General features: G+C 37.7%; 1 protein-coding gene and 1 pseudogene across 4 annotated transcripts in view; one reads left to right on the top strand and one right to left on the bottom strand.

Moving 5' to 3' along the window:
* Positions 1-15488, top strand: part of Pkn2 (protein kinase N2) — a 100346-nt gene extending 84858 nt beyond the window's left edge. For all 4 annotated transcript variants that reach the window (XM_021195635.1, XM_029537257.1, XM_029537255.1 and 1 more), the window contains 7 exons: positions 4687-4863; positions 5308-5370; positions 6555-6631; positions 7561-7703; positions 12480-12587; positions 12794-12874; positions 12963-15488. In XM_021195635.1, the coding sequence (XP_021051294.1) occupies positions 4687-4863; positions 5308-5370; positions 6555-6631; positions 7561-7703; positions 12480-12587; positions 12794-12874; positions 12963-13166 (853 nt within the window). In that variant the 3' untranslated portion in view covers positions 13167-15488. The remainder of the gene's footprint in view (positions 1-4686; positions 4864-5307; positions 5371-6554; positions 6632-7560; positions 7704-12479; positions 12588-12793; positions 12875-12962) is intronic.
* LOC115063965 lies at positions 11740-11858 on the bottom strand (annotated as a pseudogene).
* Positions 15489-19131: the final 3643 nt, after the last annotated feature.

The raw sequence follows: 19131 nt of genomic DNA, 5'->3' as shown, positions 1-19131 counted from the left end.
TTTTCAGTCAGGGTCTCTCTACATAGTCTGTCCTGGAACTCACTGTATTAGACCAGACTGTTCTCGAACTCACAGAGATCCACCTGCCTCTGTCCCACTTGTTCTGGGTTCAAAAGTGTACACTCTAATGATCAGCTTAAATTCCATCATCATTACTATTACTATCATTGTGTCTTAGTGTTTTTTCTGCACCCTGTGCTTGCAGTGCATAGTAAGTAGAGCGTGTTGGGTCCCTTGGGACCTGAGTTATGGACAATTGAGCTGCCATGGGTAACAAGAATTGAACCTGAGTCCTTTAGGAAAAATCCAGTGCTCTTAATGACTGAGCCATTTCTTTGAGTTTTCCACTTAGTGTTTTTTTTAAATATTTATTTATTTTTAGTATAGAGCCTTACCTTCCAAAGAGTTTAATAGTGGGGATTATCATGGACACATCTTTATATGGCTGTTACAGCACAGAGACTTGAGGAATAAAACAGTCAAATTCAAGAATATATTTTAATATGATTTGTATACACACACATATTTGTGGAATTATTTTATAAAAATGACATGTTTATCAGAAAGGGTTTCATGTGGTATTTAGTAGTATTTCTTTTAGACCACAAAGAGTCTTCATAGAAAGTAGTCCTGCAGAGACTGGACAGATGGCTCAGCTGTGAAGAACACTTTGTTTGTCTTCCAGAGGATCCACATTTGATTCCCAAATCCCCCATCAAGCACCCCTGCCAGAAACTTGAGTTTCAAGAATCTGACTTTCTTAATTTCCACAAGCCTCTGGACACACATAGTGCATATAAACTCAGGAAGTACACACCTACGCCTTTAAAAATAGTAACCGCATCTTCTTAAAAATAGATAGAACTCATTTGTTTTCTAAAACAGTAAGAAACCAGTTGTATTATGAGCATCCATAATCTGAAGGAAAATAAAACCTGAAATGCTCAAAATCTAAATGTTTTAACTGAAGATATGTGATGCCAAAATCCACAAATATTTCATAAACAGTTATTTAAAATATTATTATAAAATTACTTTTAGATTTTTGATATAAGGTACACTTAGAGCATAAATGAATTTTATATCAAGACCTGGGACGCATTGCTGTGCTATCTCATTACCTGTGATCAGAAACAGCTCTGGCCTCAAGCAGGTCAAAGTGTATTTAATCTATACTATTGTGTTATCCTGGTAGCATGTATAGCTTTTTGCTACATTGTTACTACTTTGAACCAGATCCTTGTATAAAGATGCTTTCTAATTAACTCAAGGGGAATAATCCTAAGGCCGCAAATCCAAAAGTATAAGGTCAGAACAAGAGCCAGATTCTAGGCCATTGCCCCTGGTAAAATTGAACCTAGCTTTAAATAAAAATTGACAAGTGACCCAAATTATTTCAGTTTTAAACTTTTCTAGTTTGGGGTAATAATGGAAACAGATCTCACATATAAAAACCAAAAAGGGTATTCAGAAATGCTAAATAAATTCACACTCTTGGAGAAATTTAGGGAAGATAGTACCAAAAAAAGATAATTTTAAAATGTTATCATGTCTAGAAGAATTCATGAAAAAGAATTATCTATTCAAGAAACAATTTATCTATTCAATAAAGTAGTCCAGTTGGAGCTGGGGGGATGACTCTGTGGTTAAGAGCACTGGCTGCTCTTCAGAGGAACTGGGTTCAACCACAGTACACAGATGGTTACAACTGTCTGTAAGTTCAGTTCCAGGGGATCCAACACCCTCACACAGGCATATGCACAAAACACCAATGCCCATAAAATAAATAAATAAATCTAAAAAGGGTGGGGGTACTGTATATTTTAAATATTTTACTTGAAAGTATGGCTAGAAAATAACTCAAACTAGTTATAACTAAGCAGAATCCTTTACATTTACTTCTTAGTTTTTCCATCAAGTTCTTTGTTTCTCCATGTTACTCTCTCTTTGTTGTTATTGTTACTGTTTTGGGGAGGACAAAGTCTCTATGTAGCCTAGGCTGGCCTGCAGCTTGCAATTGTTCTGCCTTCCTGTGCAGAGGCTGCAGGAAGGAGTGTGCCAGGTATTCAGTTGTGTGCCTCAACCCCCTTTCCATTGATCCTGGGTCTCTACATTTGTTCTGTTACCTGGGTTGTATTATTTTTATATTATTTTACTTTGAAATGTGCCACTTTGCATAGATTACAATAAAATGCAAGTTTGTTCCTTTAAATTAACATAAATTTTAGATGAAAGCATTATCACTGTTTTCCTAGCACTGCTCTGACTTCCTCACCGCTCCCACCATGGGCAGGTTTGGAACTGATTACTCCGACTCTTATCAAGTGATAGTAAATATATCAGTGGAGCCAGAAATAGTTTTCGGTGTTTTTGTTTTGGTGTGTGTGTGTGTGTGTGTGTGTGTGTGTGTGTGTGTGTGTGTGCGCGCGCGCGCGCGCTATAGAACAAAGCTTTTCAGGTTATGTGATGTTCAATCCTAAAACTTTAGTTTCATTAATAGTTTGATTTTCTACAAAGATTTGTTTATTTCTTTCATATCTTCTAAAAATTGATATGAGCATTCTTTCTTATCTTTTTAGTGACTGAACTCTGAACAAAACTGGTCACTTAGGGAAATAAGACATAAGAAAGCATTTTTAGTAAAGGAGACTAGATAAGTTTAATCTAAAAATAAACATTACAGACAATAGCAGTTTATTAGAAGAATATCTTTATATACTGATAGATCTAGGGCTAGGCTTTTTGCGTGTGTGTGTGTGTGTGTGTGTGTGTGTGTGTTTTAAGGAGAAATTGGATTTATACTGTTTTGTAGCAATTGAAGGTTACAGGATTTAAAGTTTGAGGAGCTGATAAGATGGCTCAGTGGGTAAAAGTGCTTACCAGCACACCTGGCAACTAACAACCTGAGTTTATCCTTGGGACACAGCAGAAGGAGATCACCAGCTCTCCCAAGTTGCCCTCTGATGACTGCATACATGTATGCAGTAGGACATGTACCAGCACACACACTCAAATACATGAGTGTAATTAGAAATACTCAAGTTTGAATAAGGTTGAATTGTTATGTATTTTAAATTTTCAAGTCATTAATGTAATGATACTCAGAGAAAAGACTTCATCTTTTCTGAGGGGCAGGTTGGTTGGTTGGTTGGTTGGTTGGTTGGTTGGTTGGTTGGTTTTTTTGAGACAGGTCTCTCTACATGCCTCTGGCTGTCGTGGAATAACTCACTTACAAGCCAAGCTGTTTTCCAGCGTACAGAGATCTGTCTAGCTCTGCCTCCCAAGTGCTGTGATTAAAGACATATGTCATCACACCTGGCAACTTTATCATTTTTTAAAAATGCCCAAAAGGAAATATTAGTACTATATGTTTCTAATATCAATAGTTTACCTGGACATTGGAATGCCACAGTGTTGTATGGAGCAAAAATCAAAGTGTAAGCATGTAAAACTATTTTAGCATGATGATGATGATGACCATAATCATGTGTGGGTGTACCCATGAAGGTCACAGAAGCTCATGGTGTTAGTTTTACCCTCTAACCTTAAGCCCTTATGTTCCAGGCATTGGACTCAAGTAGCTACTCACCCACTGACACATCGCATTGGCTTGACTTCTTAATTTTAAAATAAAAGTATTAAAGCTTTTTTAAAAAGAATATCAATTTTTTTCTTTTATTTTTTTACACTCCATATTCCATTCCCCAGCCCAGCCCACACCTCCTCCTCACTCACTCCCCACCCTCCACCCCCGTCTTATATGGATGCCCCCACCCCACACCCCACCTGATCTCTAAACTCCCTGGGGTCTCCAATCTCTTGAGTTTCAACAGAAATGAAAGCTTACTTAGTATTAGAAATCTATATTATTTCTTAGCAAGGTTTATCTATTGGCCCTTATTTTGATCGGGTACTAAAAAAGTTAATAAGCTAACTTAGGATTCATTTGAATAATACTTGACCGTTTTCTTTTACTTTGAGTTTTAAATAAAATTAATTTATTAAATACTTTTCAGGAGAAGGAAAAATCTTTTTGCTTTTGCTCTTTAGGCAACATAAATGTTCCACATTCAGGGAGTTTTGCCATGTTCCTTTTAAGAATTCATCCTGTTATAGTGCTTGCTACAGACATTTCTATGATAGGACAGAAAATTGTGTGGTTCTCAAAGGGTTTCTTTTTGAAACATGTAGAATTCTGTTTTCCAGTAAGTCTTCTAGATTAAATTTTCATAAGTATATCAGTGTCTTTCAGCATCCCATTTTATGAGATAAAAATTTGAACACTCTAGCTGATGAATTATAAATGCTGTCCTTGAAATTACTATGGTCATGAACTTTATTTACTAATTGGGTTTCAATAAGTAAATAACTATAATAACTAGTTAAAGCTAGTTATAAAATAACTATAACTAGTAATTATAGTTAATATAAATTTTCATTTATCATATGTAATATAATTTACATTAATTATAATTACTAGCCTCATTTGTGCCAAGAATTTATATTCAAGTCATTTGTATAATCTTTAAGTTTTGCTATGCATATTTTAATTTTTATTAATATATTTTAGTCAACATTATATATTAAATAAAACATTTACAGTATTTCAAAGACATTTTTAAAATTTTTAAATTCATAAAAGTTTGAAATTTTATGTCATGTTTTGGTAATTGTTTTTTCTTACAGCCTGATGTGTGAAAAAAGAATTTTTGAGACTGTGAATAGTGTCAGGCACCCGTTTCTAGTGAACCTGTTTGCATGTTTCCAAACAAAAGAGCATGTTTGCTTCGTGATGGAGTATGCTGCAGGTGGCGACCTGATGATGCACATCCATACTGATGTCTTCTCTGAACCCAGAGCTGTGTGAGTATTAGCTTGCTCTCTGCTCTGCTTCCCAGACTCCCATCCTGTGTATTAGCCACAGCAGATCACACTGGTTGTCAAACTAGCAGCGTCCTACAGTGCCTCTGTTGGTTTTCTCTTGGAAATCTGAGTGGCCTAGACTTGTTAACAAAGCTACTGCTTTGCTGCCCTTTCTCTCCACCTCTTATCCATCACACACTGTCATTCCTCCTACAGAGCAAACCAAAAGTCCTCTCTTGGGACCTCAGTGATTCTACTAGGCCAAAATAATCCCATTCAACAATAAAATTTTCTCAATTTCAAAATTCGTCTCTAATAGCACAGTATATTGTAGATAGTAGGAATAAATAAATATTTGAGGACTTAACCACAAAATTATGCATTGAAGTATAAAAGGGTTCAAAGAGCAGTGAAGTTTATTAAACATTTGATTTCTTTCAACAGATTTTATGCAGCATGTGTAGTTCTTGGGTTGCAATACTTACATGAACACAAAATTGTTTATAGGTAAGTATATTTTGTTTTGTTTATAATAGCTTATCTACATGTGACTAGAATTCAAGATAACTAACAATGATATTTTGTACTTAACCAACTTTTTAGTTTTCTCTTTCATGTGATGAGTGAATCCTACCCCAACATAAAGATTGTGTGATGGAGTTCTTGGTTTTGGCCCTCTACTCATTTCCTAATTGAAATAGTGAGCATAAGAGTTGACCTGTGGTGACACGTTCACCAGTAGTAGTCATCTAGTAATTACATTTAACTGTCTACTGCAGAAAGTTCTATAGACCAGTTTACCGCAGAGAAAAACAGATTGTGCCAGAGTGTAAAGTACCAGGCTGCTCCTTCATTACAGTGTCTCGGGTAGCCTGGACTGAGCATATAGTAGAGCAGTAATGATGTGTGAAGCCCTGGGTTTGATATCCAGCACAATAAAATATAAGTACATAAGAAAAGGTTGCCATCACCTTAACTAAACAGGGAATTGGTGGTGTGACCCATTTCTATCTGGGCACTGGCTCCTTATACTGCAGAGCAGCTGGGGCCAGCCTCTGGTCCTGCACACACTGAGTAGTGCTGCTCTGAAAACAACCTCATTATGAGGAAGCTGGTCAGAAAAAAGCATCTGTAAGTAGTGGTTTATTGTAGTGTCTGACAATGTTTTTAAAGTAAAGATTCCCTCATGGTTCTGTTTACTTAATATTTGTAATTGAATAGCTTTCTGTTCATTTTAAATTATAGTCTTAATCCCAGCACTTGGGAGACAAAGGAAGGCGAGTCTCTGAGTTTGAGGCCAGCCTTGTCTACAAAGTGAGTTCCAGGACAGCCAGGGCATAGAGAAACGGTGCCTCGAAAAATAAACATTAGCTTAAATTCTTTCATGTGTGTAGAAAAACTTCAAATTGTGATTAAGTCTGATGACCCAAAATAAAAATTTAAACTTGAATGAAAGGTATTGAAACTGATTCTATATTTACAGAGATAAAACATTCTCACCTATATAACAAGAAAAAATTACTTGAAAATTATACTATTATACAAAGAGAAGAAAAATGAGAGCATCTTCAGCCATAACTTGGAAAAAACATTTCTTAGAAGACAAAATTGGGCTCCTCTTGAAAATTAAAAAAAAAAAAAATTATGTTCTGTACTATGGTTTACTATTTTCATGTTTCCATCTTGAACAGAGATTTGAAGTTGGATAACTTGTTGCTAGATACAGAAGGCTTTGTGAAAATTGCTGACTTTGGTCTTTGCAAAGAAGGTAAGTGGGCTTTGTAAATTCCTTTTCTAGATGATTGTTCCATTGTTCTTTGGTCATTTTCAAATTTATATGTGCAAACAGTGTACTTTTTTTTTTTGTTTTTTTTTTTGTTTTTCGAGACAGGGTTTCTCTGTATAGCCCTGGCTGTCCTGGAACTCACTCTGTAGACCAGGCTGGCCTCGAACTCAGAAATCCACCTGCCTCTGCCTCCCAAGTGCTGGGATTAAAGGCGTGCGCCACCACTGCCCGGCTAACTTTTTTATTTCAATTTATTCCACTACAACATTTGGGTTGCTTATATATACCAGTAACCACATTAAGACTTTGTCCTGTGGGTATAAATACTTCCGGCTTCCAGAAACCACAGTATGAGCTTCAGCTTCTCTTTGTGTGGCTGACAGTCTGCCAGGACTTTAAGAAGCCACTAAGTACAAGCTTGTTGATGGGATTGTGCAGGATGAAGTACACGTGCCCAGTGACTCACAGGCTTACAACTATTAACATTTTAAACTGGAAAAAGTAGATATAACTATCACAAGTTTATTTTCTATATATTCAGAATTAAATATGACAGTTTGAATCAAAGATTACAGGAGAACGTGTAAAGATCAATGTTATAAATAAGATAATATTCTCTTTATACTTAATGTTAATTTAGTATATGCTTCCTCCTCTGTACACTAGTAGCTTTATTTTATTGCTATTATTAACTTTGTTTCCTTAGTATATAAACATAGTTCTTAGATATGTTAGAACTAGTAGATGTTTAATGAATCAGTAGTTTAATGGATGAAACAAATTTACTAAGTCTTTGTATGCTCGAGTTAGATCACCACATTCAGCAATGTCAATGTTTTTTCCTAAGCACAACTTCTAATTTTCATGCCTAGTTTTTTTTCTTTGCTAACACTTGAATTTATCTTCTTTAGGAATGGGGTATGGAGATAGGACAAGCACATTTTGTGGTACTCCTGAATTTCTTGCCCCAGAAGTACTAACAGAAACGTCGTACACAAGGGCTGTGGATTGGTGGGGCCTTGGTGTACTTATATATGAAATGCTCGTCGGAGAGGTAAGCAAAGGAAGTAGGAGAGTGAAAAGATGAAGGACGATTGGAAGGATCAAGCACCTAAGTTTTATAAAGGCATGTACATGTATCTCATGCATGAGACAGGACTCAGTTTTATAAATATTCATAGAGTGCTAATGATTGGCTGTGTTTCTACAATATCTTTACTAGCCAGTTTAGTTTTTTTGTTTCTTTTTTGTTGTTGTTGTTGTTTGTTTTTTGTTTTTCGAGACAGGGTTTCTCTGTGCAGTACTGGCTGTCCTGGAACTCACTCTGTAGACCAGGCTGGCCTCGAACTCAGAAATCCACCTGCCTCTGCCTCCCGAGTGCTGGGATTACAGGCATGCACTATCACCGCTCAGCCAATTTGGATTTTTTTTTTTTTTTTAAAGATTTATTTATTATTATATGTAAGTACACTTGTAGCTATCTTCAGATGCACCAGAAGAGGGCGTCAGATCTCATTATGTATGGTTGTGAGCCACCATGTGGTTGTTGGGATTTGAACTCAGGACTTTTGAAAAAGCAGTCGGTGCTCTTAATCACTGAGCCATCTCTCCAGCCCGAGTTTGGATTTTTATAATGGGTGGACTGCATTATGAATGCCCTCAAATAGCTTCTTATATTTAAGTGTTGTAAAATGGTTATGTTTTGTGATTTTAAGAGAACTGATATTTTATATGGTAGCACAACAGAAGACTAATAAAGATATACCCTACAGGCAGGTATGGTGGTACACATCTGTATTCCTACCATGTTTGGAGGCTGAGACAGGAGGAATATGAATTTAAGACCAATCTGGCAAAAACACCTTGTCATTGAATTAATGTACAACCAGTCAATCAATCAATCAATCAATAAATCTATCTGAATTAAAACTATATATAAGTGAATATAAAGTTCACTATACATATATCAGAAATAATTGTGATCTTCAAATACAACAGCAGTGTTGGAGAGATGGCCCAGAAGTTAAAAGTGCATATTTTGGCTACAGAGGACCCCAATTTAATTCCTCGCACCCTATTGTGAGAGCTCACAACCACCTGTATGTAACTCCACAGGCATCTATACTCAAGGACACTTATCCCAGACAGACACACATATATATAACTAAAAATACTTTTACAAACCAGACATTGTGCCATATACCTTTAATCCCAGCATTTGAAAGGCACAGGCAAGCAAATCTTTGAGTTTGAGACCCTGGTTGGTCTACAATGTGAATTCCAGGTCATCCAGGTCTGTTACACAGAGAAACACTGTCTTGAAAAACAAACAAACAAAAATCCCTTTTACAACCCACTTTTTAAACAGTAGAGCAGAACTGGCCATCAACACATTTCCCATGTTCTGTATATTAACAAAATTAATTTTTGAGGATAACTGAATTATATATAGAAATTTTTTCAATTTGTAAAACAGGAAGTAAATGAAAATAAGGGGCCTATTATGGTTTATGAATTGCTAAGAATTAGGAATGGAATTTAGAATGAGTATATTTTTTAACAAGGCAGTTGAAACCTTTCTTGGAAATTATAGATTATTCTGGAGTTTCCAGCTACCTTCCTTGTATATCCAAATCATGAATCATTTAGCGGCTGGATGAGGGAATGGACATCTTTTTTAGTGTCAAATGGTTCTGAAGTTTTAGCCTGTGTGTTGCTTACTGGCATTTAACCATAATAAACAGTTCCATCCAATGGACAGTCCTTTCACTGTGCCAAATTGGACTAGATTCTCTAGAAAAGGAGGGAAGGAATGACTCATTAAAGAGCTATGTGTTTTGTACATGTTAGCTTTTTTTTTTTTATTTTGTATCTATTTTATTAGATACAAAGTGGTTAATAACGTGTCACAGAGCATTTATGAGGTAGGATTGGGATTATTTTGTTCTTGACATTTTAGAATCTGTTTGTGCTTTAGGATCAGACATGAAATCCATCCGACCTCATTTATTTTCCTAAGACATGAGATCCAGATTGGATTTTTCACCTCTGTTTACAAAAGCTGCTATAGGTATTTGGAATGGGAAAAATTGATTTAGCCTTAATATACTCATTGGTCTTAACTTTCTAAGGTGTCAGAAGACTCATGGCTCTGTTGCTGGAGGCTGTGGCATACTTAAACTCTGTCTCTGTTCTAGTTTTGAAAAGAAATGTTCCTGTTGCTTTATTTTTAAATGTTACATTCAAGTAAGATTTAATTCTGATCCAAAACCCTGCACTTTGTTATAATTCACTTTCTGCCTAGAGTCCTGGTGCACACCTTGATTCCCACCACTCAGGAAGCAGAGGCAGGGGTATCTCTGTGAATTTGAGGCCATCCTGGTCTACAGAGTGATCAGGAAAGCCAGAACTATATAGAGAGACCCTGTTTCTAACCCCACCTCACGCTCTAAAAGAGCTTTCTATGTTAGAAATAACATGCAAAAAGCACTGTTGTAGAACTTGTTGAACTAATAGGCTATTGATTTTTTACTTCTTCTGTTCAAGCTATTGGCTTAACAAACAAGGAAGTTCCTGCTTCATAGTTTTAAAAGGGCTTCTAATTGGTTGAGTTTTAAGCACACCCAGGAGGTATTGCTATTCCATTATAGTTGCCTTTTAATTCCATTTATCTTTAGAGCCTCCACAGGAAGGTAACTAGGAAAGGAATTAAACCCATTGGTCTGCATTATGGTTCTATAGTATTATTGGACTTTCAATGATAATGTTTATTTTTTAACTTATTGATTCTTTGTGAATTTCACATTATGCATCCCAGTCCAACTCCTCTCCTCCTCTTCTCATACCCTCCCTCTACCCTTACAACATCCCCTGCAACAGAGGAAAAAAAAAATGTTATTATGGAAGCTGTGTAGCATGTCACAGTGTGTCCCACAGTATACCCTTTTGTACATATTTCTTTACTGGCAAATGTTCATTGAAATGACTCTTTTGTCATACAAGGCCTCTGGCTTCTGCTACTCTGTGAATACTGGAACCCCACTTGGACTTCTCTATGATATCCTGTTATTGCCCTGTATTATGGAGCTCCTATAGTTTTGGAGCTACAGGACCAGCCCCTTCATGCACTCCAGCAGTTCATCGGTAGGGTAGATGTTAGCCTAGCAATTCAAAGCCCTAGATCTGGGCCTGAGAGGTATCTGGGTTGGTCAGCGCTCTGGCTCTCCCACTCTCTTGCTGGCTCTCCTGCTGTCACATTCTCCAGGCGTGTTAGCACAAGTAAGGTGCAGGGACTGATTTCCTGAGTGTTGCAGATGGTGAAGTATTTGGCAAATTCTCCCACTCATGACTGGGGGACAGCTCTTCTCTTTGCTATAGATGGGAGGGGAGGAAGGCATGAGACAGAGCCAGCTCTCCCACAGTCACACCTTTTAGACAGCACAGCTCACACGTAACTGTCACGTTCAGAGCCAGCTTTCCTGCTCTGATGACAGCTGGGCCGACTCTTCTGCCTGCCATTGGTGGCATGGGGTAAGAAGTGGAGGACATTTCTCCTCACCAATGCCACCCCATGTCTGACAGGTTACAGGGCTAACCTATGTACAAGGCCAGGTCCACATCATGGTCACAGGCGGCATCACCAGCAACTAACATCAGGGTGTTCCTCACTACCCTCAAGTTTCCAATTCTGTCTCTCTCTATTTAGGTCTCTGAATATCCGGGGTCATCTCATCAATCCTGTGAAACCATGACACCCCATCCCTACCCCCATCATGCATTATGACCTCTGGCAAGGGTCATCTTGGACATGGTCTGCCTGCCGCCCTCCCCCTACCCCTTGCACCTCACTCGTGTGTAGCACCAGATGAGACATCTCAAGCTAGCTTCCTGTTCAAGCACCATGGCACCGGTCTCATCTAGAGCTCGATCTTCACCTAGTCCATACAAGTGACCACATTCGAGGGTCATCTGTCTCAGGCTCCTTCCTGCAGCAGGCAGGGTTCTTCTTGTCTCTTGCTTGCTCCCAGTCTATTGGGGCCAGCACAGCACAGGACTGATGGTCATCTTAAACTCACTTTCTTTTTTCAGAAAATGTAAGGCTACTGCTGATCATTCAGATGTCCATAGGTCAGAACTCTCCTGTCTGCCACCTTTTGATGCACTTGTGAACAGCAGATATGCCCCCACCTGCACTGCTTCTAGGGGCAGAGTTTTCTTGTTGTGTGTTTCTGGTTTTTGTCTGTTTTCCTGTTGAAAATGTGGATTGACTAACCTCTGTTTAGTTTTCAGGGTTTGTTTTTTTTTTTTTTTTCCCCCATTGGGACATCTCCATTTCTTCTGGGGAGGGTTGAAATAGGGCCTCACAATGTAGCCCATGTTGACCTGGATTCACCTGTGGTCCTCTTAACTTCAGTCTCCCATGTGTTTGCCTGATAGGTATGAGCCACCATGCTCAGCTTGAAATCAACTTCTTACAGTGTTTGTTTGTTTGTTTGTTTGTATGTTTGTTTGAAACATGGTCTCATATAGCCCAGAGATAGCACAAGCTACTTACACTATGTAGCAGGGGCTAGTCTTAAACTTCTCATCATTCTCCCTTTAACTTTCAAGTGTTGGGATGGCAGGCTTGTACCACAGTTCCTGGAGATTGAACCCAGCTTCACACTTTGGACTGGCACTAACAGCTCATCTCCAGGTCCCATTTTGTTTCATTTCATTGTCATTGCCTGAATCCTGGGTCTCCTTTGAATATATGATGTTTTACTATCTTGGCACTTTTACGTTTAGTTTTTATTTCTTAATTTTTTTCTTATTATCTTATTTTGTCTAGTCTCCCTTTCCTGGTGATGATGAAGAAGAGGTTTTTGACAGTATTGTAAATGACGAAGTAAGGTATCCAAGGTTCTTATCTACAGAAGCCATTTCCATAATGAGAAGGGTAAGAAATTAGGATCAAGAATTTTTATTTTAATTTAAACTTAGGCTTTTTGTTGAAAAGAATTTCCCAGTTGAATTTTTGAAGTTGTTTTTAATTCGTAGATATTGCATACCTTAGACAAATCTAAACAAAACATTCTAACTTTGAAAGTAGTGAGAGTCACTGTTGGTGAAACACGTTTTGTTGGTTTTATCTTAACTTCCTAGCTGTTAAGGAGAAATCCTGAGCGGCGCCTGGGAGCTGGTGAGAAAGATGCAGAGGATGTCAAGAAGCACCCATTTTTCCGGGTAAGTGTGAGAGTTCAAAGTTGTTTTATGTAGTTTGAGTGACTGGGAACCCAAAACTAAACTGGCTGGTTTATATTTTGTGATCTAGCTAACCGACTGGAGTGCTCTAATGGACAAAAAAGTAAAGCCACCATTTGTACCTACCATTAGAGGACGGGAAGATGTTAGTAACTTTGATGATGAATTTACCTCAGAAGCCCCTATTCTGACTCCACCTCGAGAACCAAGGATACTCTTGGAAGAGGAGCAGGAGATGTTCCGTGATTTTGACTACGTTGCTGATTGGTGTTAAGTTTCTAGACACAGAGACCAAGCGGACTGACCAACAAGAAGACCTCTTGAAAACAGCAGCCCTGCATTTGCTGTCTGTGCCACCAGGAGCTTCTGAGGTTACATAAGCACACGAAGGTGTGGTTACAGTACTGTTTTATACCTTAATGTTTTCAACGTAAATCTGAACACTGGAAGCAGTTTCGTGGAGTTTAGGCTGAGTGAACATTGACCATGGAAATCCATTACAAATAAATACTTTTACATCAATACTCTATTTTTAAAAAGAAGAAGAACCACTCTTTTATAGTCCCCATCTTTGCCCTAGGCCTGCCTTAAGTGGAAGGAAGATTAATCACTTAACTATATTTTACAAAAGAAAAAATAGGGCTTTGGATGTTATTACTGGTCATATAAAAAGTGTGATTCTGTTTCACTGAGGCAATTATTTTTTTTAAGAAATCACTATAATATGAAAAAATGTGGCAGTTTATACACCTTGGATGGCTTGATTTTAAGAAAAAAAAATGAGAATGTATTGATGTGTAATTTGATGAATTTTCTATATTTATCAGGAGAACACTTTATTGCCTTAACTTTACCAACCATGTAGCAGAGCCTCCTAGCTTTCCAGCAGAGTTACCTGCCAAACGAGCTTGTGTATTAAACAATGCTGCAAAAAGATAGGAACATCAGCATTCACGTAACAGTAACAGTGAGGACTTCTGAGCAGCTGGAACCAAGATACCATGCTAACTGTATGCATTCCCAAAGTCAAGGCACCGTGGAGGATGTTCAGTCAGGTCTTCCAAAGTCAGTGAACCTGATTAACCCTTATTTTTTTTTTTTTTTTTTTTTTTTTTTGATATGCATTCTACACGTATTTCAATCTAGACATCTTGTTCTTGTGTCTGCTGTAGAAGGAAACTCTATATCTTTGTTAAACCATAGAGATTATCATGGTATACATGCTGTGAACATGTATATGTACAAGTTGTAATGTATTCTGTGTTGTAGGCATATTATTTAATTTCACCACGTCATCACTTTTGTACAGTGGCCAAGCAGACACCTCCAACTCCAGCATTTCCATTAAGTGCATTTGTACATTTTAGGCCGCTGGATCCAGATTTTATATTGGCAGTTACTGAGGGCAAAAGCAATATATTGTAACAGAATGTATAAATATTTTTGATAAAACAGTCTATATTTTATAAAAAGTTATTATAACACTAAAGCTGTACCTCAAAAGTCTCACAAATAATTTGATCAAATACTCTACACATCCTCAGAGGATCCGTTCGTGGCTTTTTATTGCTCTTATCATATGCCTTTTTGCAAATCATGACCTTCACTGGGCTGGAATTTTATTAGGTTTTTGTTTGTTTTTCCTTTTTTTTTCTCCTAGCCTCTGTTGTTCTCCTTCAGTTCAGTAATATCATTGATAACTCAGTGCTTAGCATGTTAGGGCCATGATACCTCAGGAACAGCAGATTGGTAACTAACCACACTTGAATTAACCATGTAATCACAGTGAGCTCATCTCTTACAATTTTCCAAATCCAAGTCAGTGAGAAGCAAGAAAGTACACAAATAATGAAGAGTTGAGCTTGAAACAGCTTTGCTGACATACATTGGCCTGTTGTTATTGTACTCTGAGAATGATTAAAATTGTCCAGAGATTCTTTATATTACCTACCAAATTCATTATCATTTTTCTCCCAAGATCCTTTGGAAGAAAATTTTCTAAAAAGAGGAGCAATATGTTGCTGTAAGTTGCTTTAAAATGCCAGTTAATTGCTTGGAAAAGAACAATAGAAAAAAATAGCATAATTGTCTAGCTTTAATTTGAACAGTGTTAACACAGTCTGAAAATAAAACACTAACTACTTTTGAGGTACAGTCTGCATACCTTTGTTGGTTCTGAATTATGCATAGAAAGCAACGTTTCAAATGGGCTTTTAGCATTAAAAACTGACATAGAGTTATATACACAGTGTACAAAACATTTTTTTTTTAATTGAAGTCATTCACTAAAAAATTTAGAGGTCAGGGCATAGTCACACAATTATGCTGAAAAAAAAGCACTCATTTTTCTGTAGTTTAAATATATATATATATATTTTAGCCAGATTTTAAATTTTAAGAGTGTAAATAGATTTTGCTATTACTGTATGTGTATTGACTGCTCAAGCACTTTGTAAGGAAAGCGGATACTTTAGAATGGTACCCTATGCATCCAAATGAAATGTGCCTTTACGTCATTCTAAGAAAAAGGGGGTTTTGCAGTCATAAATTACCACAAATGCACAAATTAAAGTTTAAAATAGATTGAAATTTGTAATCTTGGTTTTAAGTTTTCATTCCTTTTAGAACTGTCCTCGTGTTAAAGTAGTTTGCTAAAAAAGTTGGCTCTACTTTGAGGTCTCGAGAAAATTATTTTTAGCTTTCTTTTCATCCTGGCGAAGGCACATTGTCCACTTCACTTGGAATAATGGGGAGATTTCATATTCTAGTTCTGTATTCCGCGGCTTCTTTCATCCATGCATAGATTGGCCACTGTCACTAGACACCAAGACCAGGAAAGTTGCCAGGGGGAGAGAAGCAAGGATGTTTTCAAGACTAAGAAGCAAATATGCTAGTGGTAAAGTATAAGTGGTGACATGGGAGCTTCCTCGTATTAGAGCAGTGGCTCCCATCCTGAGGGGTGGGAGAGGGGGTTCAAATGGCCACTTCACAGGAGCTGCATATCAGATGCTTATATTGCAATTTATAATAGTAGCAAAATTTCAGATATGAAGTAGCAACAAGATAAGGTCAAAGGTCACCACAACGCGAGGCACTGTATTAAAGGGCCGAAACATTAGGAACTTTGAGAACCACTGTGTTAAAGGGTAACATTTTAGTATTGGATCTAACATTTGAGAAAATTGGCAAATTAATAAAGCAGAATGCAAGCCATTTTGTAGTGATTACATTTTAAAAAGTATAATATTTTAGAAATGTATCTTTGGGACATAATGAACATTGTTATTATATGCTGACCTGATGAAAATTAACTTCTACCTTCAAATCTGACAAGATTGTGTAAGTACTGCCCATCTTCCCAGAGCAGCTAAGTGAGTGGGAAGGAAAACCCAAAGGGGAAGAAAACAATTTCATATGGGCATGTACAAAATTAGAGGTAAGTACCTAGATAAGGTGGAAGTCTAAATGTCAGAATCGCTGCCTGATGTCATGCTATTAGGATCCTGAATGGGTAGAATCCCTAAGACACTGGAAACACTCAAGCATTATTGGTCTCATTAAAGGTAAGGATGACTTTGGCAGCCCTTTATTCCTAAACATGGAGACAGTCTTGAGCTGTAGTCTAGACGTGCCAGGGCTTTAGCACCCACAATTAGAGTTAGTATACCTAAAAGTACAGTTGAGGGAGTATATGCATATAGCTCAGTACTCAGGCATTATCAGTCAGATGGACGGGAGTGAAGACTGCTGCAGGTAGGAGGCAACCTTGGGGTCTGGGCCAGCCAGCACTACATGGTGTCATTCAGCCTCCTAAAATAAACACTGATATGACATGGCATTAAATATAAATAAATTCAGTCTAGGGGGAGATTTGAACCTCAGAGTTTTAATAATGAAAAAAGTTACTTTGTGCTATGAAATCGACATAACCTAAATAAAATAGGGGAGGATGCCTATTTTATTACCTATTACTAGTAAATGTACTGGATCAAATATGACCAAGTCAGAGTCCGCAGCATCTGAAATAGATACTGCTGCATTAGCAAACTGGGCTCATTCTAGGATTGCAAGTGTGGTTTATTACTAGGAAGTCCATAAGGCTACTCCCATATTAATAGATTAAATAAAAAATGATAGAGATCTCATTCCTGATTTTTTTATTTAAGCAAAGGAAGTAGTTTCTTAAACTGACAGTGTCTATTAAAAGCATAAGGAAATATAACCAATTATATCATCCTCTACATCAACAGTTCTCAGCCTGTAGGTCGAGACCCCCTTTAGGGGGCCAAACAGCTATTTTACAGGGGCTTCATATCAGATATTTATATTGCAATTTATAACAGCAAAATTACACTTATGAGATAACAACAAAAATAATGTTATGGCTGGGGATCACCACAACATGGACTATATTAAAGGGTCACAGTGTTATGAAGGTTGAGAGCCACTGGTCTACATCCTTTGAGGAAATATTTTAAGTTGGGGATTAAAGCTAGGACACCTGTCATCATTACTGTACTGTTTATCTGAGTACTCAAGAAGAGAACGAAATAGCCATTATTCCAGATGGATGTGATTGTCTACTTGGCAAACTCTAGAGGTCTGGGCATGTAGCTCAGCAGCTAAAGCACTTGTCTAGAATGCTCAGTCCCCCTCATCTAGGGCACACTTGCAGTCCTAGTAAGTGGGACTTGGAGACAGGCAGGTCAGCCCATGTATAGACTTGAAGGCCAACAAGACACTTAGGACCTGGAAGAAGCTGAGGGAGAGGCTAGGCAAGTGAAAACTCTCAGGACCACAACTTGGTAACAGTGATTTATTCAAAATGTCATGTGTCAGCATAACATCAAGATAAGAAATAACCTAGAAACAGCTAGAACAGCAGCAAAGCCTGTAAGAAGAATCCTTTATTGGGAGACGTTAAGATAATCTAAGTATATACTCATTTATAGTATGATGTTTCTCTCAAATTAGTCTATAGATTTTGTGCACAACTCCAGTCAGAATCCCAGTAGATTTTTGTGGATCTTTACAAGACCATGTTACCTGGAAGAGTAAATGATATGCAATAGGCAATGATGAACTTCCATGGATGTGGTCTCTTGAAACTTCCCAATCATACTGCAAATTAGCAAGAAAATGGTTCTGATTCTGCTACTGAACCACTAATGTGAGCTTGGGCAGTGCGGCCCTGTGGGTTCATGTATTTGGGTCACCAGCTGATATGATGGTGCTGCTTTGAGAAGTTGTAGGTCATCCTGAAGATTGGACCTTGTGGGATGAAGTGGGTCACTGTCTCAGTATTAAGATTTATTGCCTCTCCCCAATCAGCCTCCATGTTTCCTGGCTACCCCCATGATAGAACCTGCTACCTTGACCTCTTATTTTCATGATTACAAACTGCTTCCTGCCATGACTGACTCATGTAAATGACCTTTTACTAAGTATTTTGTCACAATGACAACCTCAAAGGTTTCAGCTTGCTACGAGTATGTGAACATTTCACCCTCAGGTTTTCATCTATCAGCCTTTTAGCATTTTTAGTCTTCAGTGCTGTGCCTAGCCTAGCCACTTGGTCTGACCATTTCCAGAGTTATTCTTGAGATCCTCTAACGATAGACAAAGCCTTCACAGCTTAACCATGTATTTGGTGACCTTCAAAATCTTTTAGAGGCATCATTGAATATCTAGGACACAATCTGGCATCCACAGAAAACAGTAGTCTCAAAGTCAAAGCTAAAATGCTGGTGTCATGGCCAAAACTCCAGCCCCATTGTGTAGTGAAATGTAGATGGGTGTGCAAAAATAAAACAGAAGCTGGATGTAGAGATTTTACTTGCTGGGTTAATAAATATTAGAAGGCTTGAAGTCTATTGTTGAGTCTTCCAGTATCTCTTAGCTATAAAGTCAAAAGAAACTAAAAATGTACTGAGTGAGGCTGTTAAGGGGACTCTGAGGACTCAGACCAACTAATCTGGCTTGGCACCTTCAGTGAGGGGTTTAACGTAATTGGCATATGTTCACCTGAGAACTCCATTAATTTTACTCCCTAGACTTTTCAGAGTATGGAACAAACCGAGTTCACTAAGAGCACTAGACTGGTTTTGGTTTGAGTGGCTTTAATGCTGTCGTCTTTGTTGTTTTAAAACCATATGTTTTGGCATGAACATGAAGCTTAGCACATTAACCAGAAGTATTTTGCATGCATACCAGCAGTCTTTCTAAAATGCTTTAAACCT

The sequence above is a fragment of the Mus pahari genome, chromosome 4, assembly GCF_900095145.1.
Source record: "Mus pahari chromosome 4, PAHARI_EIJ_v1.1, whole genome shotgun sequence".
In the NCBI taxonomy this organism is placed as follows: Eukaryota; Metazoa; Chordata; class Mammalia; order Rodentia; family Muridae; genus Mus; species Mus pahari.
Note: the sequence above shows the minus strand (reverse complement) of the source record. Positions and strands in the feature narration are given on the sequence as shown.